General features: G+C 37.6%; 3 protein-coding genes across 4 annotated transcripts; 2 read left to right on the top strand and 1 right to left on the bottom strand.

Annotated features, from left to right (window-relative positions):
• Positions 1-1,526: 1,526 nt before the first annotated feature.
• Positions 1,527-14,925, top strand: rlf (RLF zinc finger). 2 transcript variants are annotated; one of them, XM_073928542.1, is made up of 9 exons: positions 1,527-1,732; positions 7,321-7,475; positions 7,651-7,732; positions 8,406-8,541; positions 8,796-8,860; positions 8,930-8,998; positions 9,088-9,224; positions 9,473-9,614; positions 9,703-14,925. In XM_073928542.1, the coding sequence occupies exons 1-9, from the start codon at positions 1,550-1,552 to the stop codon at positions 14,728-14,730; spliced, it is 5,997 nt and encodes a 1,998-aa protein (XP_073784643.1). In that variant the 5' UTR covers positions 1,527-1,549; the 3' UTR covers positions 14,731-14,925. The 2 variants fall into 2 exon arrangements, with proteins under 2 accessions (XP_073784643.1, XP_690924.8); XM_685832.11 differs by having other exon boundaries at positions 8,796-8,998.
• Positions 14,926-15,045: 120 nt separating this feature from the next.
• On the bottom strand, positions 15,046-16,574 carry dynlt1a (dynein light chain Tctex-type 1a). Its single transcript, NM_001423210.1, has 5 exons — positions 16,546-16,574; positions 16,334-16,375; positions 15,492-15,615; positions 15,337-15,414; positions 15,046-15,205 (listed from the first exon to the last, which is right to left on the bottom strand). The coding sequence occupies exons 1-5, from the start codon at positions 16,567-16,569 to the stop codon at positions 15,135-15,137; spliced, it is 339 nt and encodes a 112-aa protein (NP_001410139.1). The 5' UTR covers positions 16,570-16,574; the 3' UTR covers positions 15,046-15,134.
• A 470-nt stretch (positions 16,575-17,044) lies between these two features.
• Positions 17,045-24,907, top strand: zmpste24 (zinc metallopeptidase, STE24 homolog). The gene is given in 10 exon segments (NM_199892.1): positions 17,045-17,360; positions 17,563-17,709; positions 18,403-18,489; positions 19,452-19,568; positions 20,321-20,473; positions 20,554-20,695; positions 20,790-20,968; positions 21,310-21,414; positions 22,816-22,959; positions 24,372-24,907. Coding segments are annotated over 10 exon segments (1,407 nt in total). The 5' UTR covers positions 17,045-17,252; the 3' UTR covers positions 24,597-24,907.
• The last annotated feature ends 785 nt before the right edge of the window (positions 24,908-25,692 follow it).

Consider the following 25,692-nt stretch of genomic DNA (forward strand, 5'->3'; position numbering starts at 1 on the left):
TTAAAACGGAATAAACTCAATTATGCTGAGCAATGTATACAACCAGTTAAAGGGGTTTTAGAATTATTCAATTTGGATATTAATTATTCCTGTGATTTTTGTTTGATGGAAAAATAATCTATTATCAATTTGTTTTGTGATTGTGCACAAAGATTTTTTTTTTTCTTAGAAGAAAAAAACAATACTATATTTAGAGTACAAAATGTTATTATGTCAATATATGTAACAAATGTACCTTCCTTTTGCAGCTTTTTATTATTTTCTGAAAGTTTTATACATGAAAAATGAACTTTTATCAAAGCTAAAGTTTCTTCACTTTTTTTAAAGAGGCTAAGGACTACTGCACAAGTTTGGAGAACATTGTTAGGATAAAACATGTTTGTTAAAAAAAACATGTTTGCTCAATAAAAACAAATTAAAAATGGTAAAGCCCAGAGTTGCTGCCTATATGTCAGTGATAAAATAGGATTTAAAATTTTTATATATTTAATAAGACATTCATTCATTCATTTTCTTTTCGACTTAATCAGGGGTCGCCACAACAGAATGAACCGCCAACTTATCCAGAATATGTTTTATGCAGTGGATGTCCTTCTAGCTGCAACCAATCACCGGGAAACACCCATACACTCTCATTCACACACATACATTACGGACAATTTAGCTTACCTAATTCACCTACAGCGCATGTCTTTGGACTGTGGATGAAAGTGAAGCACCCATGAACACAGGGAGAACATGCAAACTCCACACAGAAATGCCAACTAACATTGAACCAGCAACTTGCCTATAGTTTGTTATTATTGATAAAAATAGTAGCAGTAAAATACTACTAATGGTTAATTATATTTAACTATTTAACAATGTATATAAAGCATATATTCTTTCAAATATATAGCATTGCATTTAAAACAATTATATTCACTAAGTTATATTTTTGTTATTAATGATAAAAATAGTTGCACTAAAATATGAATATGAACATACAAAATTTATCTGCAAACAAAATTTTGACCTTTTTACAGCCAAAAGAAAATGAATTGTATTACTGTTTTTCTTTTCATTGATTTTATATATATATATATATATATATATATATATATATATATATATATATATATATATATATATATATATATATATATATATATATATAATGTTTGTAAAAAATGATGAAGTATAATATTATTAGTAAAAAGGAATCTACAATAAGCAAATATTAGCCAAAAATAAATAGATCTTGTTGCATTTGATTGCTATTAGACCGAGATAGACATATATTTATTGTGAAAAAAACTATACAAATAAACTTGAATTGAAAGTAATAATTTCATAAAAGTTGTCGTCAAAAACTACGCCATAAATACACCTGAAAGCGTTTTGTTAACCATTTTTTCTTTAGAAAAAAACATTTTTTTTTTAGAAAAAATGTGAGGGAAGTGTTGTAAGGGAAGTCCCTCTCTTCAGTTGAGTCCCACCTGGACCGGAGCAGGAGGCCCTTCACCGTCACATGACCGCCTGTGCGTACGCGCCGTGGCTGCCAGTGAACATGGCGGATGAGAATGCTGAAGCGGAGCTCGACTGGGGCGGCCGACACAGCCTGCTGGTCGACGAGGACACATTTTTCGCCATGGAGGGTTTGCAAGCAACCCTTCAGCAACACGAAGCCGAGCTTCGACAGCAAGACGTTTCTGAGGAATCGTCCACGGGTTATTGCAACAACTTCTGCGAGGTACGGGCTGCCGAAAACGCTGCATGCATGCGAATTGTTTATATGCAAAATTTTCGGAGCTTGCTCGCGTTAGCTGACCAGATGCAAGTTGTGGCTGCAACCAACCATGCGTGGATGTGATTTCAACATGTGGGCCGAACAGCGAGCGTCTAAACGCAATTCAACTGTTACAAGTCAATTGTGTTGGCATGTATAACGTTGTTAGCTTTAAGTTGACAATGTCAAATAGGAAGCTGTGTTATGTGTTCGTTAGCTTAAACTGAATTTAGCATGTTGCTCGGCTTCCCCTGCCCCCTTCGCGTTTAAGCCCGTCTTTGAGATTGTGTGTTACCTTTGGTTTGTAAAATTGCGTGTTTGTGAATCGACTCTGAAGGCCTGTTGGAAAAGCCACTTCAGTATATTATTAAAACGAGCATATTTTGAACAGGGGGTACAGCGTGTTTGTGGGGTGGGGCTCGGTTGTGTTTATCTCGTGCATGTACTCTGTTTCTACTAACTTTGATGCCCCCTGTCACGTGTCAATTCTGGTCAACATCGGGAGTATTTTAATACTCCGCGTCCAAACTCAGATCCGTTTTAAGTGATCCCGTTCTCTATGCGTTCATACCCAGACCTAATTTTAGTTCTGATCGGGTCTCAGTTTAATTTTCATTCATACTGTATAGTTTTGTTTGTTAGTGGTGTAACTAGGCCTGTCACAATAATCAATATATCGACTTATCGCACAACACATGGACATGACTTCAATAATTTTAAACTTTATAACTTTTTTAGTTCTTGCTACTTTGCACTTTCTTTTAAAATTATTATTATTTATTTGTTTTTGACATTCTGATTCCCATGTTTAATTGCTAAATTGTTAAATTTCTTTATGCTATTCTATTGTCATTCTGGTTTTGTATAATAAATGGCTTAAATGCTCCTAAAATGATAATAATATCATTTATCACAATATATTTTGGTGCAATATATTGTACAACAAAAAGGTGTAACAGTAATTATCTGTAATATGTTATAGATTTGTGTCACGTAGTAGAACATGTTTAGTATTTTCATTGCTTGAAATACACAAATTTACTTAATCATTTTTGGGGTAAATGCTAAAAACAAAGTGTTTGAACGTTGTTTAAAAGGTGTGTATGTTTTTTAAAGACTAACCACACTTTATTTAGCTATTTTTAGTTGTCAAATGAGTACTGTAGTGAGTGTTTTAGATTTCACAGGAGATTTCATGGGGTATTTCAAGGGAATCCTGCTAGACACAAGCATTCAAATCAAAAGTGAAAGTACAAACAGTTCAACTGTTACCATTGCTTTCTATTTCAAGTAATTGCTTTCAGAACAAAATAGTAGACTATGGTAGTTATTTTAAATGGTAATATTAGAATAATAACCAAAATCAACAAATTAGATTAAAGGTGTGACTCTGGAGATTGGAATAATCCAAGTGTGCCGCAAGCCTACGTTTGAGTGAAGGTTTCGGCCGTTAGATCGCCCCCTGGGGGCTGGCTGCAGTACAAGTCATAAAGCCCGCCTCCTCCGTGTTAATGAAGGAGACTTGAGCCCAAATAAAAAAAAATATTACACTTGCAATAAAATGTCCCGAAAGATAGTTCTGGTCGATTAAGGCACTGGTTATTGTGCTGAAATAGGTGCAGATCTTCATTTTTGTAAACAGTTTGTTTTTAGCAGTAATTTAATGCTGGGCGTGTCATCGTGATTGACAGCTGTGATTGACAGTTTCTCAAAGCGCGGCGTCTGAGCTTCGGCAGGAGACTGAAGTAGACTGAAATGTTATTATTCGATTTCTGTGTTATTTTACCATGACAAAATGAGTTCAGCAGTAAACTATAGTTTCTGACATGCATGATCCTGGTGGAACACTGTTTATTCGCTAAGTTCAGGGCTTTTTTCGGGCTTTATTAGTTTGCTGATACACGCCTAGCCACCCAGATAGCAAAACACAGTTCCGGCTAGATTCTCGCCTGCCGGAGACTTATCTCTTAGAGCTCAGACTGACTAATGTTACCTCTGCTGGACCTACTCCGGATGCCTGGACTCACTACCCAATTCCAGCCCGAGTCAATCAAGCCAGATGCGGCGGCCGAGCGAGCAGGCGCTGCCGCATGCGAGCCTGAATCAGCCCGCGACGCCGCGAGTAAGTTATGCGCTGCGGCCTGGAGCTGGCGCGATTGAATATATAAAACCCTCATATTTGTTAACGTTATTACATCCATTTGTGTTGATATGACAGCAAACGCATGCTGAGAAGTTCGGGGGGCGTAGTTGATTTTACATAAAGCGTTTGATTGGAAGCTCGACTCTGCTCATTTTCGCGGCTCCTCCTCTGGCTCCATCAGACAATCCTTCTGCGCATGTCTGGCTCCAATTTCAGCAGTCTTTTGCGACAGTTTGTGCCCGTCAAGCAGGCGTTTTGCCCTCAAGGCGTTCAATGGGAAAAAGGGCTGTCGCGTCGTCCATATTTTTTACAGTCATTGGAATAATCACTCTTAAAAAAGAGATTTGGCATCACAGGAATAAATTGCATTCATAAAATGTTAAATTGAGAATAAATATAATTTAAATTGTTATAATATTTTATAATATTGTTTTTGTTGTATTTGTATTCCGTAAACCCTGCGTCTGTAACATAGGAGACATTTAAACATTAACCTAATTTTAAAAAATATAAAAACAAGGCCATTAAAGAGTGGCCTTGGTTCACTCTTTAAAAGATTGAAATTCTCACATTTAAAATTTCAACTCCTCTAAAACAAACCTTGTTTTATATACAAAATGTGGGTCTAATATCATAAATGAATTTTTTTAATTAATTGTAAAAACACGCTTGAATAATGCTGATTTCTTTTGCCTCTTTTCAGTTTGGAAAAATTGTAATTGAAAATACTTTGCAATTCAACTGTTAAAATGTTATGCAGAGTCTTGCATTGTGGTGTGATTTTGTCATAACTGCTATTTGACCACATCAGCCACACAAAGACTAATTTTTTGAGTGTCATTAAAAAAATCGACTGTGACTTAGTGGTTAGCACTGTCCCCTTACAGCAAGAAGGACGCTGGTTTGTGTCCTGGCTGGGCCAGTTGGCACTTCTGTGTGGAGTTTGCATGTTCTCTCCTTGTTTGCATGGGCTTTCTTTTTGTGCTCCCAAAGACATGCAGCATTGTTGAACTGGGTAAAACTAAATTGGCCATAGTGCAAGACTGCACGAAATGGGACAATTTTGATATTGCATTATTTTTTTTTCCCTTTGATATATATTGTGATATAAATGCAATTTCACCACATGACATGAATATCTCTAATTGGCAAGTCATTACATTAGATAGATTGGAATGATTTGTAAGGGAGTGAAATATAAATCTATTTTATATCATTCATTATATACATATAATAAACTACATTCATAAATAAACACAAAGGAACGAAAATTTCAAAGTGAAATAAACAGAGCTTTAATGGTTTTCTGGGGAGTCTCTAACAGGATTCGTGGACAGAAATTGAATAATCTAATACAAAAGAGCATTGCATAGTTTTCATTATATAAATATTTCAATAAAATTAGTTTTTTACAAACTTTATGCTCTTTGTTCCTTTAAATGCTTTAAAATGTTCACAAAGGCCTTAAAAAAACATGAAAATGTTACACTTTCACTCTAAAATGGTTCAATACTGCAGTGTCTCCACAAATTTAATTAGTTTTGACCTGTGGATTCTGGTCATCTATATTCATAACTCAACATTGAAGATCTTGCGATGTGACTATTACAGATGCACACATTGCAATATCAATGCTCAAATGATATATTGTGCGGCCCTACCATACTGTATGAGTGTGTGTCTATGGGTGTTTCCCAGTACTGGGTTGCAACTAGAAAGGCAGTACATATGTTGGAATAATTGGTGGTTCCGACACCTGATAAATAAGGGACTAAGCCAAAGAAAAATAAATGAATGAATGAATAAGCTTCCTGTGGTATTGCTGCACTTGGTCATATGCAGCACATTACCAGTACCCCACTGGGAATCTAAAGGCCTATTTAGCAGACTACATATGAAACCGTAGCTTTACCTCTTTTCCTTCGCTTTATTGTTGCTGTGGCAACCACTCCATCAGGATTCAATCCTGACAGATGTCACATGCCACACCCTACCTGCCTGTTTTACGAGCTCATGTTAGTTTTGTAAAAATAGTTGTTAATAAACTAATTTCATTTGTACTTCGAGGGGTTTCTGGACAGCACAAAAATCCACATTTCGGTTGAAAAAAGTTTCCATTTCACATTTAGATCTGCATGTGTTTTGTCTTTTTTTTGTGGCTAAAATACATTTGTCTAACTTTTGGATTAGGCTTGTTTAAATGATTAACAACTACATTAGTTTAGTTTAAACCAAAATGCTGTCAATATTATAGTCCGTAAAACTGCACTATTTACTATTAAGACTTTGTTTTGACAATAGCAGAATAATTACCTAACCACTAAGAGTTTTTCTTCACTCGAGATGGTGTAGGTCTCAGAAGGAAGCACCTCTGCTGCTCTGAGCTGAGTCTGAATCTTAACAGAGCTATACCCGTTCACCCAGAGGGAAACTCGCCTAATCTTAGTCTGCGAGGTTAAACATGGCATGACATTTCCTCTCCCTATCGCTATAATAAGATATCAGCTGGGATTTAACATCCTTGGGGCGTGGTGTTTGTGAAAGTGGAGTTTAATCGTGGATATGATGAACAGCAAGGTTGTCTGGAGTTGCTCTGTTCTTCAGTTACATCTGCTTACATCCCAAAGGTCCAATCAAAGCCAATGAGCACAGATGGAGTGTTGTATCGGGGTTTCTCCTTGCACTCTCTCTTGTGTGGACCTGTAGGTTTACTGTACAGACAGCATGTTAACTCATGTCTGTCAAAAGACTCCTGTCAGGTGAAAGTCTAGCCTCATTTACCTCTGTATTAATGCTTCAGCAGAATGTTTGGGGTTGGTAAGATGTTAGTCTTTAATGATTTTAGATTTTGAGACACAATTGTAATATTGTATTATTTTAATTCACAATAATAATAAAAAAAAAATCTGCTAAAACACTTTTTGTTATCATGAAGCTGAGATTATCAATGGACTAACTGCAAGGCTATTGGTGTCGACTGACCCTTCAAAATATTTATGCTTTTCATAAAACTTTACAATAATTCCAAATGAGTTGAACTGTTTAATCAAAGTCTTCTGCAGACTTCACACATAATCGCACATATTCTACTTTGCGAAAATTATACATTTATTTTAAGGGTAGAAAATTATGAACAGAACATTTACAGAAGATAAGCATAAGTTTTGCCACCTTTGGTCAATTAAATGCATATTTACTAAATAAAATGGTTAATTCCTGAACCGTAGTCAATTGCTGCACAGAAGTTAGTGTATGCAGCATGACTTTAGATGATTTACATTAACAGACTTTTATTTTTGTGTTTATATATCCTCTAAAGAGCAGTAAATTGGGCTTGACTATCAAATGAAAGCATGTCATATCTGTGTGGTGTTAAAATTGATTACTTATTTTTTGTTTATTGTTATAGGCTCTAATGCATTATGCTGGGAGCAGGAATTCGTTGGAACATGGATTGCCTCTATTGGAAGTTTACTGTCTTTCAATCAACTGTTTTGCTGCTGCCAGGCCACATCTCACAGGCGACTCCCCCAGTGTTGCCCTTGTGCTTAAAAGACTTGCATTGTAAGTGCTATTTATATTATACTAACAAACAATGGTATAATATGAATTAGTAAGTTATATTTAACTATGTATTGTCTTATAAATATTTTATATTCTGTCCAACTGATTCAGTGTATCATAATGTATCATTAAAACCAGACTGACATCATTTTTTTCAAAATGTTTTGACCTGCAGGAGTTGCCTTGAATTGTTGTTGTCAGTGCCTCAAAATAATATACCTTTGGAAGCCTGGCTGCAGTTCCATGGCTCAGTTCAGGTAAAATCAAATTTATTAATTTGTGGTTCCATGTTAAATTTTTGTGTGAAGGTTTGATTTTGGCTGAACAGATGAGAAAAAAAAGACATTTTTATGAGCCAAAATGTAAACATTAGAAGTTGATAAGACCTTTTGCCAACTTTTTTTTTTTTTTATAGAAAAAGGTCCTAGCAGGGACCTAACCGGAATGTTGTATTTTAAGCTTTGCCTATACTTACACACTTCATTATGCATGCAATGCAAGGGCATTTGAGTAGTCAATTTTGATACAGAATCTGAGTTTGCTTGTACTTTATTTGCATGAAATAACATTTTAATGCATTTACAATCATCAAACATTGACAAGGTAAACAGGTCCACTAGTAATTATGGTTGCGTCTAAATCTGGCAAATGCTCCATTGAACTAGATCAAAGCATATTTCCCAGTCCACCTTTTAAAGACCTTTGTTACAAATGAAACAGCCTGTTAAATTAGATTAGATAGGGTTTTACTCTTGGTGTATTAAACAGGAAGAGGGATATCAGACTATATTGATCCATAATGTAAAGTACAGTCATCCTGGATGATGCAACTGTGTGGTCATTTACCTAGCATTTACTGTCCATTCCCTGAAGACTGTAAAAGAGTGTTATACTATACACTTTCATCTTATTTCTCTTAACTCTTTCCAGGCGGCCCATGAAGCCATGCTGCAGTATGGAAGTACAGATTTGCATGCCCTGCGGAACATCACTGGTGAAGGTGGAGCTTGGAACAATTCTGTCATGGTCTCGCTTCTCACCGGTCAGCCCACAGACCCGGATGAGGGTGAGGAAGACCTCATTAATACACTAATGTTCATTATTGCCCACATTATGTGTAAACTAAATAATTTTTTAATATAGAGGGTGATAAAATCTGTTGTTGTTTGTTTATTTGAATAGGCTAGCATTTTGTCATCCACTTAAGATTAATGATCATGTATTATTAATCTTGCATTGTAAATTGTGTAACACTTTCAACATCATTGATCTGCTATTAAACATGGCCATTTATTTACTTATTGTCTTTCTCTAAAACAGTTAATGCCTATCTAGCTCTGGAGGGAGATGATTTCATGGAAATGCGAATCAAACATCTGGAGAAAGTAGGCGAGCTAGAGAAAGCACTGATCCTCATCAAAGCCTGTGCTAACTGTAGCCTTCTGTCTAACCAGTCAACATTTCGCCAAACCTTTGTAACCCAACTTTGCCAGCTGCTGCCCAGTGAAGAAGCTATTTTAGAGGTAAAAAACACTGTTTTGACTGTTTACCATTGAACCTCCTTTGTGTTTTGGTAATAAACTAACTTTTTTTCTCTTTCTGTGCCTACAAGATTTCTAGAATAGATGCAAAAGATGTCCTGGATATTATTTGCAACCTAGATGCTGAGGGCGATGAGAGAACAGCCTTCATCTTATGCACAACGTATTTTACACAGCAGCTACAGCAAGACAGCACATACTGTTCCTGGTGAGGATCTGTTATAACCACAGTAGATTGTGTTTGTACGAGTGTTTTCTAGGTTTATACGAGTTAAATGTTCATTGGAGATAAATGCGATCTAGTTTTTTTTTTTATTTCAAACTTTATTAGGGTCAACTTATTCGGGTTTTATAGTAAGTGGCATCATAGTTGGGATTATAAATTTAAAGAAAATAGATGGGTGTATTAGATTTGCTTGGATGTCTCTGTAATGTTTTTTTTTCTCTGTTTGTCAGGGAGTTAACCCTCCTTTGGAGTAAACTGCAGAGAAGAATTGATGTGTCCCTTGAGTCATTTATCGAACGCTGTCTCCAGTTTGCAGCCATCGCCAGGACTATCTACCATCTTCTTTTCCTTATTCGTGTAATTCAAACTGAGGTGAATTTATTTTCTCCTCCTTTATATGGTTATATCTTTAATGTACACTAAGTTGTTTTCTGACATTTTTATCCGTTGTATTTTTTAGGCAATGCAGCTTGGCCTTGCAGTATCAGTTGAGCTGTGTGTGAAGGCTCTACGCCTTCCAAGGCAAGATGACATTGAAGCAAAAACAATGGTCTGCAAAGCTGTCGTCTGTCTTCTCCCTGATGATCTTGAGGTGATACGGGCTTGCCAGCTTACAGAATTCCTCTTGAGCCCATCCCAGGAAGCATTTGATATCCTTGAGGAGCTCTATCTGCGTCCTGATGAAAAATATGATGAGGAAAACGCCATAATTCCAAATTTCCTGCGCTGTGAGCTGCTACTTTCTCTGAAAGCACATTGGCCCATTGACCCTGAATTCTGGGACTGGAAAACTTTAAAACGCTACTGCATTCAGTTGCTGGGGCTGGAACCTGTGGATGAAATTGAAGATGAAGCAGCACCTGGGGAGCTATGTAATCTTGGAGTGGTTTTGAATGAAGAGGCTGGGAAGGAGGAGGAAGACGAATGTGAGCTTGATGCGCTCAGCAGCGCAGGGGAGCAGCAAACTGTGGAAGAATCAGAAAAGGGACAAAAAGATTCAGAAGATGTCTCTAAGTTAGCTGATAAGCATCAGAGGGATAAATTTCTCTGCCAGATATGCCATAAAGAAGTGGCAGAGACCCGGTTCTGTCACCACGCCAGAAAACATATGGAGGATGGCATGTGGACATGCCCTGTGTGTCTACAAAAGTTTAAAACTAAAAAGGAGTTTGAGCCACACTCCAAAAAACACATTCAGATTTCTGCAAAAGATCACTTTAAAAAGAAAAAAGTGAAGAAGAAGGTGGACCAGACTAAAGATTTCTTCAAGGAGGATAGTTCTGATGAGCTAGAGCCTGGTCAAATTCCTTTAGACCCTTCACTTGCCATGTACTACCAGTCCACCCATGATCCTGTAGTATTGGAACATATATTAGAGAAAGCTGCCAGTGTGCCTGAAAAGCAAGTAGAAAGTGACTATGTTACATTTGACTACATCAACACGTACTTTAAGTTACAGGATCGTGATGTTTACCAGTGTCCAGCCACTGACTGCTCAAAGAATTTTAAACTTTTCAAGTACCTGGGTGTGCACATCAAAAATGAGCATGATAGTGAAGACCCCAATTTGAAACATTATCTTAAGATGAAAGACTGTCGGGAGAAATGCACTTTCTGCCGGAAGACATTCATGACCGCCTATCACCATCGACTGCACCGTTGGATTCATTATGGGGATGATCCTTACATGTGTGTGGTCACAGGTTGTGGTGCCCGCTTTGACACCACCAATGAACTTTTAGCACATAAGCATGGCCATGGGTTTCGATTGTCCTACTGTTGTGAGTTAAAAGGCTGCAGTTTCTCCTACTGTGACCTTGGGCAGCTTTACCACCATGAGGCGCAGCACTTTCGTGATGCTGCTTACACTTGTACCAGCCCGGGGTGCAAGAACTTTTACTATTCTCGCAAAGAATTTCTGCAACACTTGGCCACTCATGACATCACTTTCACAGAAAAAGACTTTGAGGCTCAGAGAAAAGCAAAAAGGAAACTCTTGCTCGCAGTTGTAGAAAGTGATTCGGCTTTTGGATCAAAGGTTGAAACAGAGAATTGTGTCCAGAAAAGTGGTTCAAGTTCATCTTCACAGACCTTGGCAAAGGGTCGATCATCAGTCTCGCAAACATGTGTTGCTGTCTGCTTTGATGGTAAAAAGTTTACATGTGGCTTAAAAAAGTGTGGAAAAACATACACTACTGCAAGAGAACTTCAGAAGCACTTGAGAATTGCTCATTCAGACACATTTAATGAGAAGGATCAGTTATGCAAAAAGAAAGTACAAGTAAAGCATTCTACGACTCGAAATGAAGATTTACCTAAAAGTGACCCGGATAACACTGTAAAAACGTCATCTACAGAAAAATCTAGTCCCAAAAAGGCTCTCTCACCTGCGTCTGAGTCTGTAGATTGTGAGACAACCAAATCCAATTTGGACCTTGATGCAGCACTAACCAATATCATGCTTGGATTGGGCCAATTAAACCTTAATTCTTCCAACACCAGACATTCTATGTGTAATTCACAGAGCACTTGTACACCTACCTTGAATACAAGGTCTCCTGCCAAAGCAGCACACAGCAAAAATGAGTCAAGATCTCACGTCACAGGTAGTGAATCAAAAAAGCTGCCAAACAAGTCAGAATCACCAAAAACACATGACAATAATAAAGATGTATCTGATAAGAAGCAAAAAAAAGAATCTGTCTCAGAGGAGGAACAACCACAAAGCAAGTCCTTAACCAAGCCTTATAACTGCGAAGCCAAAAGCTGCCACTATCAGAGCACTACCAGTTGTGCTTTAATGCAGCACTATATTAAGGTTCATGGTTACTCCGAGAAGATGGTGAAAGAGATGGAGGTGTTTCAATCTGAGACATTGGAGCCTTTCAAAACACCTGACAGCTCTGAAAATTCGGTCTTGGAGGATGATCAATCACAAAGCGAGTTTCTTGTGCAGGCTACAGTCAAGCCTTATGCCTGTGAAGCGAAGAGTTGCAACTACCAGAGTGTTACTAGTCATGCTTTATTGAAGCACTACATCAAGATTCATGGGTACTCCGAAAAGAAGGTGAAAAATATGGAGGTGTTTCAGTCTCAGATATTCAAGCCTTTTAAGTGCCATTTGTGCTCCAAGAGTTACAGAAACAAAAAAGAACTGAGGCGTCATTATATTCAAATGCATCACATAAAAGAAGACATTGTTGAACAAATGAAGTGCTCTTTTAAAAAGAATGTAGTTGAAAAAGCACCAGTGTTGTCATCACCTAAAAAAAACACTGAGGTAAAGCCACAGTCTTCAAAGAAGGCTGATGTTAAAACCCAAAAACAAGACAATGCCCTTTGGCAACAGAAATGCCCAAAACATGATTATCGGTTGTGGGTCAGAAAAGTAGTTACGAAAAACGTGCATGTTAAAGCTGAAAAAAAAAAGAAAGCCTCTTCGGAAACTCGATCTGATGTAAAAAACACAACGGTTGATGTTCGGGGAAGCCGACGCTTAATTTCAAAAGGGAATCTGAGCTACATCCTCACTAAATACAATAAACCCTTTCACTGCGTGCACAAAAACTGCAATGCAGCCTTCAATAACCAGAATGCCCTTGTTGGCCACCTTCAGATGGTGCATCATTATAACCGATCACAGTTGTGCTTTCCATGTGAACACAAAGGATGCGAGAAGCAGTATAGCACCTTATCTAGTCTTACTAAACACTACAGAAGAGACCACAACTTCACCAAAAAAGAGAAAGAAAGGAAAATTCTGCCGAAACTGCCCTGTACATCTAAAAGTATACCAAAAAGACAGATGGCCTCAACAGAGGAGCCCATACCAAGGTTCAAGTGTACCTACGCTAATTGCAATGAGTCCTACCATCTCAACAGCAGCCTCTTGCGTCACACAAGTCAGTTTCACCAAAACCAGACCCCCCAGAATTCGGCTAATACTTCAGGGAACAACGAGTTTAAAACTAGTTATAAGAAGCACGTGTTCTATAGGCACTGTGATCCGTCTGATTCCCTTGTGGTGCGTCTCCAGAGTACACCCAAGAAAGAAGAGTCAAAAAATGGATGCCAAACGAAGTTAATCATCTCACCACCTTCCCAGTCATCAAAAGATCCCCAAAATATGCCTCTCAAGCAATCTTTGAGATGCTGCCGCAATGATCAGAAAATCAATTCCTCTGAGAATTTTGAGGGTGTTGAAGAAACACCAGAAGAGGAGCTGGACGAAGTACTTAAGCCGCAAAGAATCAACCTAAAAAATAGATTTGACCTGATTGTCTACCGAACACATGAGGAGGCTTTGCAGATGTGCCAAGACCGCTGCCTTCCCGTGGCCTTTCCTTGCATGATACAAAACTGTGACTCTGTTGTCGTAAGCATGCATAGTTTGAATCGACATTACATTAATGTTCACAGGTTTAAACGCAAACAGCTGACGGAAAATAAGGACAAATTATGTTTCACTGCTGAACAGTTGGAGGAGATCATACAAAAGAAGTCTGCTGTGTCTGCTATACCTGATTTAACAAGGATTCCAAATGGCGTTCTCAAGATGGAGTATCAGTCTGAGCCTGCCACTCCAGGTGGCCCGTCTCAACCAATGAGCCTCCATTCGATCAAAACAGATTCAAAGGAGAAAGAAGGGATTGAGTTTTCAGAAGAGCCGCTCCCTGACAGAAGTTTGCTCATTGAAGCTGAGGATTTGCTCTATGGCTCCCCAAAGTCAAGCGGGAACCCCGAGAAGCCTGTTTCTGAAGAGAGTCTCAACCACAAAGATGAGCCAGAATCTGAATTAACAGCACCTCCCCTCATACGCCCCCCACCACTTGACCTCTCTCCACCTGCTACACTTAGAATCACAGTTGATGAAAGTTCATTTGAAGCTTCTGGTAAAGACAGTAAATCTATTAATATTCCTTCTAGTGTTTCCATATCGGTCCCCACCCCAACTCGGCAGCCCCTCAGACGAAAGAATGAGCTCTCTGAACCACCACTACCACCAGTCCCTCTTTCTCCAGTCCCAATGGATCCTGTAGAGCACAGTCTATCCCCAAGGGCTTTTGACATTGCAGCATACAAACCTATGGGCTTCGAGTCATCATTCTTGAAGTTCATTAAAGACAAGGATGAGGAGATCAAACTTGAAAAACCATGGACTGCAGTAGTTTCTAATCCTTGCCTCAAGCCTGATCCAAATCGCCGGCGAGATTGTTTCAGACGAAATTGCTCAGTCAAGGAGAACACTGAAAGTGGAGCCCCCATTTCTCGAAGCCGCAGGTTTCGGTCATCCCCTTTGAGGCATCTGATTTCTAAAGGAGAGTGTACCTCTATTCAGAATCTCCGTATGATTTTAGAGAGAGCTTTAGGGGGGTGTGGCGACCAAGCTATAAAACAGCTACAGTTCCTGAAGCCTGTGGTGGTTCTAGAGAGGCCAAAGTCCTTTGCCTCCATTTTCGATCTCTTGCCCTCTGAAACTAAAGTATAAGCCTCTGCTGGGCACCAAGACGGTTAACTCTTGCCCACTTTTTTTATTTGAGAGACTTTCATAGTATTTTTTTATATCATTGATACAATTTTGGTTCTTTGCTGCCAAGGTTAGGTACCTTGATTGTTAAGTTGTGAATGTTTATATCTGTAAATAAGGTCAAATAAAAAAATGAACAACAAATAATTTCAAAAATGCATGTTCTGTTACTTATTGCATACACAATACACATTTACACTTCTGTAACAAAAGTAATTTTAATTGATTTCACAATCTGGGGTGGTTTATATACACTGATAAAAGAAATGTATAGAGTTAGAATTGCAAATCAAATTTATTTGTGAAACAGATCTAACAAGTACAGCATTGCATAAAATATGTTTGGAATCCTTAGACCTTCATCCTCAAATGGCAAGCCCAAAAACACTAACTATGCAGTAAATGGTTTTATTCTCCCATCGTACTGTGCAGCTCCCTGTGCAAAAAAAACAACAAAAAGAAAAAGAAAAAAAGACCATTTCAATAAATTATTTTCATGCTTGGATTACAATTGTTATTGGAAATGTTGGCGTCTAAAATTCTGATCAATTATACAAATAGCCTTACCATCTGTAGTGTTGTCCCAGAAACACGAGCTGGCAGTGTGTAAACCTGCCCCATTTTTTTGCAATATGATGCATGTCACTGTTTGAACAAACAGAAAACCATGGATTTGGTTCAGGTCCTTTACATAATAACTTATCTAAATATGGTTACCATACCTATGTACTTGAAAGGTTTTCCTAATTTAGTTAGCTGACTCAAGCTTAATTCTGCAATGCTTGACATCCACTGATTAATTTTTTCGTGCTGGTATGAATTGTTTCCAATGGTGGTTTCAACAGTCTGTCATCAAAAGATGTCACAATATTAGGGATTTTTGAAACGTAACATTTACACTTACACGTGCAACAAAAGTTATTACATTTACCCCGGTTTCACAAACAAGGTTTAAGGCTAGTCAAGATTAAATTGCTTGTTTGAGCTTTCTCAACTCAAAATAACTTGCAGTCAGATGTCTTAAAATACGTCAGTGTCTTTTTTTGTCTCCAGGTGCACACCAGTGATATATTTTTCTAAGGCCATTTTTATAAATGTGGCTTAAATAGCCTAATTGAACTAAGCCTTCATCCTGGCTTAATCTAAGCCCTGTTTGTGAAACTAGGCCTTAAAGTTTAGGATTGACTTTAGCCACACACACACACACACACACACACACAAATATATATATATATATATATATATATATATATATATATATATATATATATATATATATATATAGATATGTATGTATGTATGTATATATAGATATATAGATATGTATGTATGTATATATATATATATATAGATATATAGATATATAGATATGTATGTGTATATATATATATATATATATATATATATATATATATATATATATATATATATATATATATATAGATATGTATGTGTGTATATATATATATATATATATATATATATATATATATATATATATATATATATATATATATATATATATATATATATATATATATAAATTGAAATGACATGCGCTTACCTCTTTGATAATAGTGGTAATCTCGTCCACAACAAATGTAGTCTGGAGAATAAATACGTAAGCTAGTTAACGCCTGTACGCAATAGTTATGGCATACAGAACCATGTAAATGTTTTAAATATAGGCCTACAAATATATAGAAGTAGAAATTACAATACGTGTACATAAAACTTTCTTTTTTTCCCTTTTTTTTAAGTATCTGACTTAATCACCTCTTCAGATTGATCCTCGTCCATTGCGCCACTTCTCTGAATGTTTTGTAGTTTCTACGGAGACAAGACTATTGTCATTCCCTCCCTAGATAGTAATCACGGCTTCTAACAACTCGTTGCTACCAAGAAACGGTTTGTTGTCAACCAGGAGTCTTAACAATTTTTAGTTTTGTATTTAAATTTGAACAAGCACACCCAGAAATACACGTATTATAAGATGTCTTATGAATTTAAGTTTTAATCTCTTAGTTGGCTTTATTCGTTTCGTTTAGCGTTTGACATTTAATTAATTGTAGTGTCATATTTAAACGAATATATTGCATATCTGTAGTTGTTTCTATAAATCAAACCGGTTTATCAAACTACAAAATCATTTCATAAATTATAAAAATATAAAAAAATATGTAGAACTACCATAGGGACCAGTTTCATCCGCGTGTTGTGTTTGGTCGAACACAGTTTGGGGTTACACACATTTCACATGAATGGGTAAAGGAAGTGATCGAGCAATGAGTTTACATTATTTTTGCATCTCTACATGTAGTGTTTCAGTATATTGACACGGTTTCCTAAGTTACAAACATCGTGTTGTTAGCTGTGGGTAGGTAGGAAGATTATTGTCTGTCTTGAATGATCAGGATCTGCTGTAATACTGCACACCGCCGGGATAGTTAACAGTAGCAACAAATAACTGTCGAGACGTCACAATGCTCCGGGAAATTCTTGCATTATCAGTTGAAGACAAGATATTTTACGCTGTCCTGTTTTTCTCATGGACGGTGTATGTTTGGGAGGCCTACCTCGCCTATAGACAGGTTAGCTTGTGCTTGTTTTGTTCTAGGTTGTGATTGTGGAAAGTCAACAAATGTTTTTCACTTCTGATTCGCTTATTTGTATTTTTGTATTCAAATTCCCGTCAGTGTATAGTCTGTGAAATTGAACTTTGATGCACTAAAATGCTGAGCTAAACCTAAACTGTGTGTAAAAACTTATCTAGACTTGTTTATTTGTTGACAGAGAAAGATCTACAGGGCTACAGTTCATGTGCCCACTGAGCTGGGCAAGATTATGGATTCAGAGACCTTTGAAAAGTCTCGCCTCTATCAGCTGGACAAGAGTAACTTTGGCTTCTGGTCTGGATTATACTCTGAGTTTGAAGGCACGGTGAGCATGAACCCTCCTCCACAGAAATGTATTTATTCATTCTTTTTTCGGCTTAGTCCATTTATTTATCAGGGGTCACCACAGCAGACGGAACCGCCAACTTATCCAGTATATGTTTTACACAGCAGATATCCTCCCAGCTGCAACCCGCCACTGGGAAACACCCATACACACTCATTCACAGACATACACTATGGCCAATTTTAGCTTATTCAATTCACCTATAGTTCATGTCTTTGGACCTGTGGGGGAAACCGGAGCACTCGGAGGAAACTCACACCAACACAGGGAGAATATGCAAACTCCACACAAAAACGCCAACTGACCCAGCCGAGGCTCAAACCAGCGACCTTCTTGCTGTGAGGCGACAGGGCTACCCACTGCCTCACCACGCTACCCCCACAGAAATTCATGTTCAAAATACCCTTATTTAATGAATACTCAGTGTCATTAAATGTGTCGTAGTTTTATCAAGTATGATCCAGAGACTTTTTCGTGTCTTCTGAAAACTTGATATCTGTAGCGTTCAAATGCAAATTTCACATTAATCCTCTGGAGGGAAAATATTGTGGTTCCTTAGTTTTTTTATTTTATTTTTTTAAACCACTTGCTTCTGTCTCTTATCTACTGAGCATGTTTAATCTCTCTCTCTCTCTCTCTCTCTCTCTCTCTCTCTCACACTGTATTGTGTAGCTAATACTGCTCCTTGGTGGAATCCCATTCCTTTGGAAATTATCTGGGCATCTGACAGCTCACTTTGGTTTTGGTCCAGAGTACGAGGTAGGCTTGGTCTCTTACAGTACAGAAGTCAACATTTGAAGTGGATCAAGAAAGTATTTCAAAAGTGTCCTTGAACAAGAATAGGTCTTGTTCATTAAGAACAACTTTTTAAATTATTGTTTATGTTCTTATCCTGATCTCTGTTTATTATTATTATTTTTATTATTATCTAACCAGCAACTTTTTTGTTGTGAGGCGAGATTGCTACCAACTGCACCACTGTGCTGCCCTTGTTTTCTTTATATTTAATTGAATGTTTCATTAGAATGTATTAATTCTGTTGCATTAATAATAAGAGAGATTAGTTAAGGTGCCATACTCTAATTCCCCCAAACATTTTTTTTTCATTCAGTCACTTACATTGGCCACACTACTAAGGCCACACATTAAGGTCAAGGATTAGATGGCAAGCAAACTCAGTTTTTTAACACAAAAGACATTTACGAGAAATCTGGATACCTGTAACCATTGACATCCACAGTATGCAAAAGCACTGCAGTGTTTGTGTGTTCTGTCTTTGTCTGAGGTAAATAGTCTACCTAAATGTGTATGTTCCATAAAAGTATGAAGCTGATCGGTCAGTTCTTGTCATGTGCCTTGCAGTTTTTTATCTGGCAGTGCCTGGAAAATGCGAGCATGTGCAATATGCAAAAGATGCAATATGTTAACGGCCCCATAAGCAGCTACACTTCTCTTCACATTCAGAAGATGCCTTCACTCCCAATCCTGCACAAAAATTTAGTTTATCCTGTTTATCCTGAAACAAAATACACCCAACTCTGGCAATCAGCATGTCTGATTAAAAAGATTAAAAAGAATAATGATCTCGGAGACTTTGATATACCCTGACTGTTGTTTCTGGTCAGTAGTTGTGAGAAATTACTAAAAGCGGTCCATGAAAAAAGAATGTATCAACACTCAGTGCATTGTGTTTGATTTTTATGTGGTCTCTCTTCCTTCAGATCTCCCAGTCTTTGGTGTTTCTGATGTTGGCGACTCTCTTCAGTGCTTTTACTGGCCTTCCCTGGAGCCTCTACAACACATTTGTTATTGAGGAGAAGCATGGGTTTAACCAACAGGTACTTGAAAAGACTTTCTGTGACACGATGGTTAATGGAAGACAATGTTTATGCACATATTGTCAGTAAAGTTGGTTGTAGTAAATATCTCTGAAAACACTTTCAGATTCTCAAATTGAAAATGAATTAATAGGACCATAGTGAAATCCAAATAATTATTCTGTCATAGTGTTGAGCATGATGAGCACACCTAAGAGCATGGGAAAATACCACATATTAGCATATTATATTTATGCATTTTCTCCAAACTCACTTCATAACTTCAGTAGGAGTTTGGAATAAATTAACCGGTGCCATAATTCTGTAGTCTTGTGTTTATTAGTCACATTGAATCAATGAAAGTAGTTACATTTTATGTTTTTTTAGTAAAGCTAAGGGTATTTGCTATCTTCCCTATTCATGGGTATTTGCAGAGTACGAATAATTAGCATGGGTACTTCGTGATCACACAATGCTTCCCTGACAAGATGTACATAATTTTACTTAAAAGGATAGTTCACCTAAAAATGAACATTTGTTCACAATTTACTCACCCTCAAGTAGTTTCAAAACATTGCACTTTTAAACCTTCAAACCTTTTAGTTGAACATATAAGAAGATATTTTGAAGTGTTAGAAAATCGTTGACTGTTAACTCCCATTGTGTAAATAACTAAGTCAATGATTAAAGTTTTCCAATGTTATTCAACTACTTTCTTACAGGAACTTTAATGACAAGTGCACTGAAGTGTATCTTCATTCTCTTCCTTACAGACACTTGGTTTCTTCCTAAAAGACGCTCTCAAGAAGTTTGCCGTTACTCAGTGTATTTTGCTACCAGTGACATCGTTGCTTCTTTACATCATCAAGATTGGCGGCGATTACTTTTTCATCTACGCCTGGCTTTTCACATTCATCGTCTCACTGGTCAGTTATCCTGTGTGATGGGCTGTCTCTGAGTAAAATGAAGTTGTAGACTGAACAATCCGCTTTGTTTTGGTGTACAGATTCTGGTGACTATCTACGCAGACTACATCGCCCCTTTGTTTGATAAATTCACCCCGCTGCCAGATGGAGAGCTGAGGAGTGAGATCGAAAGCATGGCCAAGTCCATCAGCTTCCCTCTCACCAAGCTCTATGTAGTAGAAGGTACAGCAAGCCATCTTCTTTTCATTTGTTCGTACATTCTGTAGAAGTGTAATTGTGACAGTCTTGATGTTCTCCTCCTTCATGATATATCTAGGATCAAAGAGGTCTTCGCACAGTAATGCCTACTTCTATGGCTTTTTTAAAAACAAGCGCATTGTGCTGTTTGACACACTTTTGGAGGATTACTCTCCTTTAAACCAGTCGGGAGAGAAAGAGCCAGGAACAGGGGAGGAGAATGAGGCGGTGGTCAACGAGAGCAAGGCCAAGCCAAAGGTCAGACGATCAGAGCCAGAACATTGAAATAAAATCTGTTGTGGTGCACTTGAACACATTGTACTGTTTGAAAGGAAAAAAGAGATTTACAGACTGAATTTTAAATTTATAATATATCACAATAATATGCTTATTTTGCTGTATTTCTGTTCAAATAAATGCAGCCTTGATGAAATATTATTTAAAATCTTATATACCCAAGAGTTTTGAACGTAAGGGGGAAATATGTGCAATACAGTACTGCAAAATATGAGTATTAAGTTACAGTACATCTTTAACACCTTTTGTTCTCAGTGTTTTAAACATGTATTATTTCCTAAAATGTTCATTGTATATTCTAGAACAAGAAACAGGGCTGCTCTAACCCTGAGGTTTTAGCAGTTCTTGGACATGAACTTGGACATTGGAAACTAGGCCATACTGTCAAAAACATTGTCATCAGCCAGGTGAGTATGTGTGATTGAGCTGCATTGTTATGGATTCCTAAAATTTCCTCATTTTTGCCTTCTTCATTGCTGGTAAATGAATAGTTCACCCAAAAATGGAAATTTCCTATTAATTTACTCATCCTATGCTGTAAAGAAGCATTTTAGCTAAAGCCGTTGTCCTCTGGTGTAATTAAAAAAATCAATTTATAGCAAATCATCATCAGTACCAGCGGCTCCTGACAAAGCACTACGGTTGCATAAAGCTAAATAATCACTCAGTGCAAAAAAATGAAACATTTACATCTTCATTAGCTGTTATTCACAGCCTAGGCAAATGACTCTGAGCACATACACTGAGTATCTTGTCACATAATGACATATTTGCAGGTGAGAAATCAGCTTGAGCTGAAGCACCTGGGTTTGTTTACTGATGAGAGAGTGTACTGGTCCACAAATGTGTCGATATGTGACGTTTTTTGCACCAAGTGATCGTTTACTTCATTAGATCTCAGTGCATCGTCAGGAGTCACTGGTACTAAGTGATTTGTTTTAAATAAGTTGTTAGAAATTCAAAGTGATTGCATTCACTGACCTCCATTATAAGAATACCAAAGCTGGTACCATACTGCAGAAGACCTATTGGGACCCTCATGGTCCCAAGATTTTCACAGAAATCAGTCAGGATTAGTGAAGGAAAAATCATGGTTTGGGATTACATTCAGTATGGGGGCATTTGAGAGATCTGCAGAGTGTATGGCAACATCAACAACCTGAGGTATCAAGACATTTGTGCTGCCCATTACATTACAATCCGCAGGACAGGGCGAATTCTTCAGCAGGATAGCGTTCCTTCTCATACTTTTGCCTCCACATCAAAGTTCCTGAAACTGGGTCAGCCCAGTCACCAGCCATGAACATTATTGAATATGCCTGGAGTAAGATGGAGGAGGCATTGGAGATGAATCAAAGGCTCTTGATGAACTCTGGGAGTCCTGCGAGAACCAACTTTGCAATCCCAGATGACTTTATTAATGTTATTTAAGTAATTGCAGACATGTATGGATGCAGTCCTCCAAGCTCATGGGAGTCATACACAATATACATTTTTCCACCCCACTATGACTTTATATTCTACATTGTTTCTGTTAAGTGACAAGACTTTTGTCTAAGCAAAGTCAGACCTTACTGTCATAATTAAATTATTAAAAATCAAGGCATGATCATATTTTTATTTTGGTAAACTAAGCGTAATTCAGAGGCCTTTTCATATTAGCCACTTTTGATACCAAATAATCAACTAGAAGTCAAGTTATTATTTGTTCTAAAACTTGGACAGGCAAGACTTTTGTCAGGTAGTGTACAGTAGCTGGTGAAACATTCTTGTTGTAGTGTTGATTTATCTATATTTTTTCTTTACAGATGAACTCCTTCCTATGCTTCTTCCTTTTTGCTGTCCTGATTGGTCGAAAAGAGCTCTTTATGGCATTTGGTTTTCATGACACCCAGCCAACTCTTATTGGGCTGATGATCATCTTTCAGTTCATCTTCTCACCTTACAATGAGGTAACATTGTAATTTAGCTTTTTCTACCTCCTTCCTCTTGCTAGCTGAGCACATGATAAACCTGTACTCTTCACTCAGAAATTGTTTCATGTGGGACAATAGGTAACACTTTAGGTCAGAATTTATGCTATTAACTACTGGCTTATTACCTGCCTATTGTTAAGATATGAACTGTTCATTAGTAGCTATAAAGCATGATCTTATTTTGCATCCCTAATCCTACCCTAAGTAGTCGTTTATTAAGCTACTAGTATTAGTTAATGATTTGTTAATATCATGAATTGTGGCCTGAAGTGTTACCGGACAATACAATAGAAATGCAGAACATTATTACCGAATATTCAATAGAGCTGCAGTATTAATTAAAATGCAGATATACTCTCACTGGCCACTGTATTAGGTACACCTGTCCAACCACTTAATCCAAATTTCTAATATTTCTAATCGGCCTATTACATGGTAGCATTTAGGCATGTAGACATGGTCAAGGCGATCTTCTGCAGTTTAAACTGAGCATTAGAATGGGGAAGAAAGGTGATTTAAGTGACTTTGAACATGGCATGGTTGTTGGTGCCAGACAGGCTGGTCTGAGTATTTCAGAAACTGCTGACATACTGGGATTTTTACACACAACCTTCACAAATTCCTTGCTGATGCCAGAGGTCAGAGGAGAAGGGCCAGACTGGTTCCAGCTTACAGAAAGGCAACAGTAACTCAAATAACCACTCGTTACAACTGAGGTATGCAAAAGAGCATCTCTGAAAGCACAATACGTCAAGAAAACCACACCGGGTGCCACTCCTGTTAGCTAAGAAAAAGAAACTGAGACTACAATTAGCACAGGCTCACCAAAATTGGACAGTTAAAAATTGGAGAAACATTGCCTGGTCTAATGAGTCTCGATTTCTGCTGCGACATTCGGATGGTAGAGTCAATCCAATAGAGCACTTTTGGGATGTGGTGGAACTAGAGTTGCATCAAGGATGTGCAGCCGACAAATCTCCAGCAACTGATGCTATCATGTCAATATGGAGCAAAATCTTTGAGGAATATTTCCAGTACCTTGTTGAACCTATGCCCCGAAGAATTAAGGTATCTCTGAAGGGAAATGGGGTTCCAACCTGGTACTAGTAGTGTGTACCTAATAAAGTGGCCATGAGCGTATTCCTAAGTGACAATACTTTGCTTTTCATTAAATCATTTTTTTAAATAATTGATTCAGATTAATTCATAATTTGTTTTAAAAATGTTTATTCCAAATAGTTTAATTGCCTGTATTTTATTTAGCTGCCTTTTTAGAATCAAAGGAACATTTTGATCTCTTATTATAAATAAAAAAGTGATTCTTAGATTTAATCATAATTGTGCCGCTCACGCCTGATCCATGTTTGTCGTCTTTTTTTTTGCTGCAGCTGCTGTCGTTCTGTATGACTGTGTTGAGCCGGAGGTTTGAGTTTCAGGCAGATGCATTTGCGCGCGGTATGGGCCGATCATCTGAGCTGTACTCCGCTCTCATTAAGCTCAACAAGGACAACCTAGGCTTCCCTGTAGCAGACTGGCTCTTCTCCATGTGGCATTACTCCCATCCTCCCCTGCTAGAGCGCCTCAGAGCCCTCACTGGACCCAAGCAGGACTGACGGCATTTCAAGGGGGGGCCACGTTCACCAATCGCTCCCCCGAGAAAGGGTCTCCGCCGGCCTCTACTGGCACTCTGATGTTGATGCCTGTTTTTCTGTCCTTCCCATTTTTAAAATTTCCATTCATAAGTGTTTTGAGTTTTTCATTTGTTTGTTCTCGCCCTGTAGGAAAAAGTTTTCTGTTTGCTTCAATGGAGATGAGATGGTCATGACCTTTGTTAAGTTTGCTTGTTTCAGTATGCCTTTTACAGCTGTTCTCTTTTAATTTGTCTTTTAATTTATTAATTTTAAAGGATGAATTGTCCCCTCTGGATTGTTACACCCATTCATTTTGTTAGAGAGAGGTGAAAGCATTACACAGGAGAACTCTGCATTATATGAAACCAAGACATCCCATGAGAACCATGTGTACCTAAAATAACCAGAATGAGTATTTAGATGTTATATACCACCCAATGAGACCACTGCTCAGAACTTGAACGACTAAATAAGGCCAACTGAAATGTCCGATTCTTTCTAAATATTTTTTGTTGTCTTTATTCTAAAACCAAAAAGGGGTTCTGTAAATATTTTTTTTTGTGTGAAATGTGAGCACTCTTAAAGGGCAAGTGTGATTTTGAATATTTAATGAGTAGTTTAGAAATCTTGTTTTATAATTTAGTACATTTTCTCTCTGTGCCTGAGTGTGCAAGAATGTTGCAATGAGAATGTGTGGAAACGTTTCCCTCTGCTGTTTTCTTAATGAATTTAAACTGACTGGTATCTAAGTTTTACTGGTTGGAACTTATGAGGATTTAGTTGGCTGCTTAATTTGGCATACAATCTTGTAAAGAATTTTGAAGATTTTACTTTGAATGATATGTTAAAGGCTCAGAGCGGAGTAGTAGGGTCTTGAAGAGTCAATGAAATGGCCACCTGATGAAAATTAGCCCTGAACTGTAGGCTACAAATACTTTGTGAAATAGCAGTGGGATCACACAACCCACAAAAAAATATGTCTTTTGACTTCTGGAGTGATTGGACAGGAATGATTAACTTTTGCATCACTAAGAATAAAATATATCACTGCAATGTTGGTTCATTTTTTGCTCTGATA

Source organism: Danio rerio, chromosome 17 (assembly GCF_049306965.1).
Source record: "Danio rerio strain Tuebingen ecotype United States chromosome 17, GRCz12tu, whole genome shotgun sequence".
Taxonomy (NCBI): Eukaryota; Metazoa; Chordata; class Actinopteri; order Cypriniformes; family Danionidae; genus Danio; species Danio rerio.

Bases quoted from the DNA above. Each gene is read 5' to 3' on its own strand.
- rlf (XM_685832.11), top strand. From the start codon at position 1,550: ATGGCGGATGAGAATGCTGAAGCGGAGCTCGACTGGGGCGGCCGACAC. The intron at 9,225-9,472 runs GTGAGGATCTGT...TCTGTTTGTCAG, and splicing joins GACAGCACATACTGTTCCTG to GGAGTTAACCCTCCTTTGGA. The intron at 9,615-9,702 runs GTGAATTTATTT...TGTATTTTTTAG, and splicing joins TTCGTGTAATTCAAACTGAG to GCAATGCAGCTTGGCCTTGC.
- dynlt1a (NM_001423210.1), bottom strand. From the start codon at position 16,569: ATGGACGAGGATCAATCTGAAGAG. The intron at 15,415-15,491 runs GTATGGTAACCA...TTGTTCAAACAG, and splicing joins AAAACCTTTCAAGTACATAG to TGACATGCATCATATTGCAA. The intron at 15,206-15,336 runs GTAAGGCTATTT...TTTTTTGCACAG, and splicing joins CTGGGACAACACTACAGATG to GGAGCTGCACAGTACGATGG.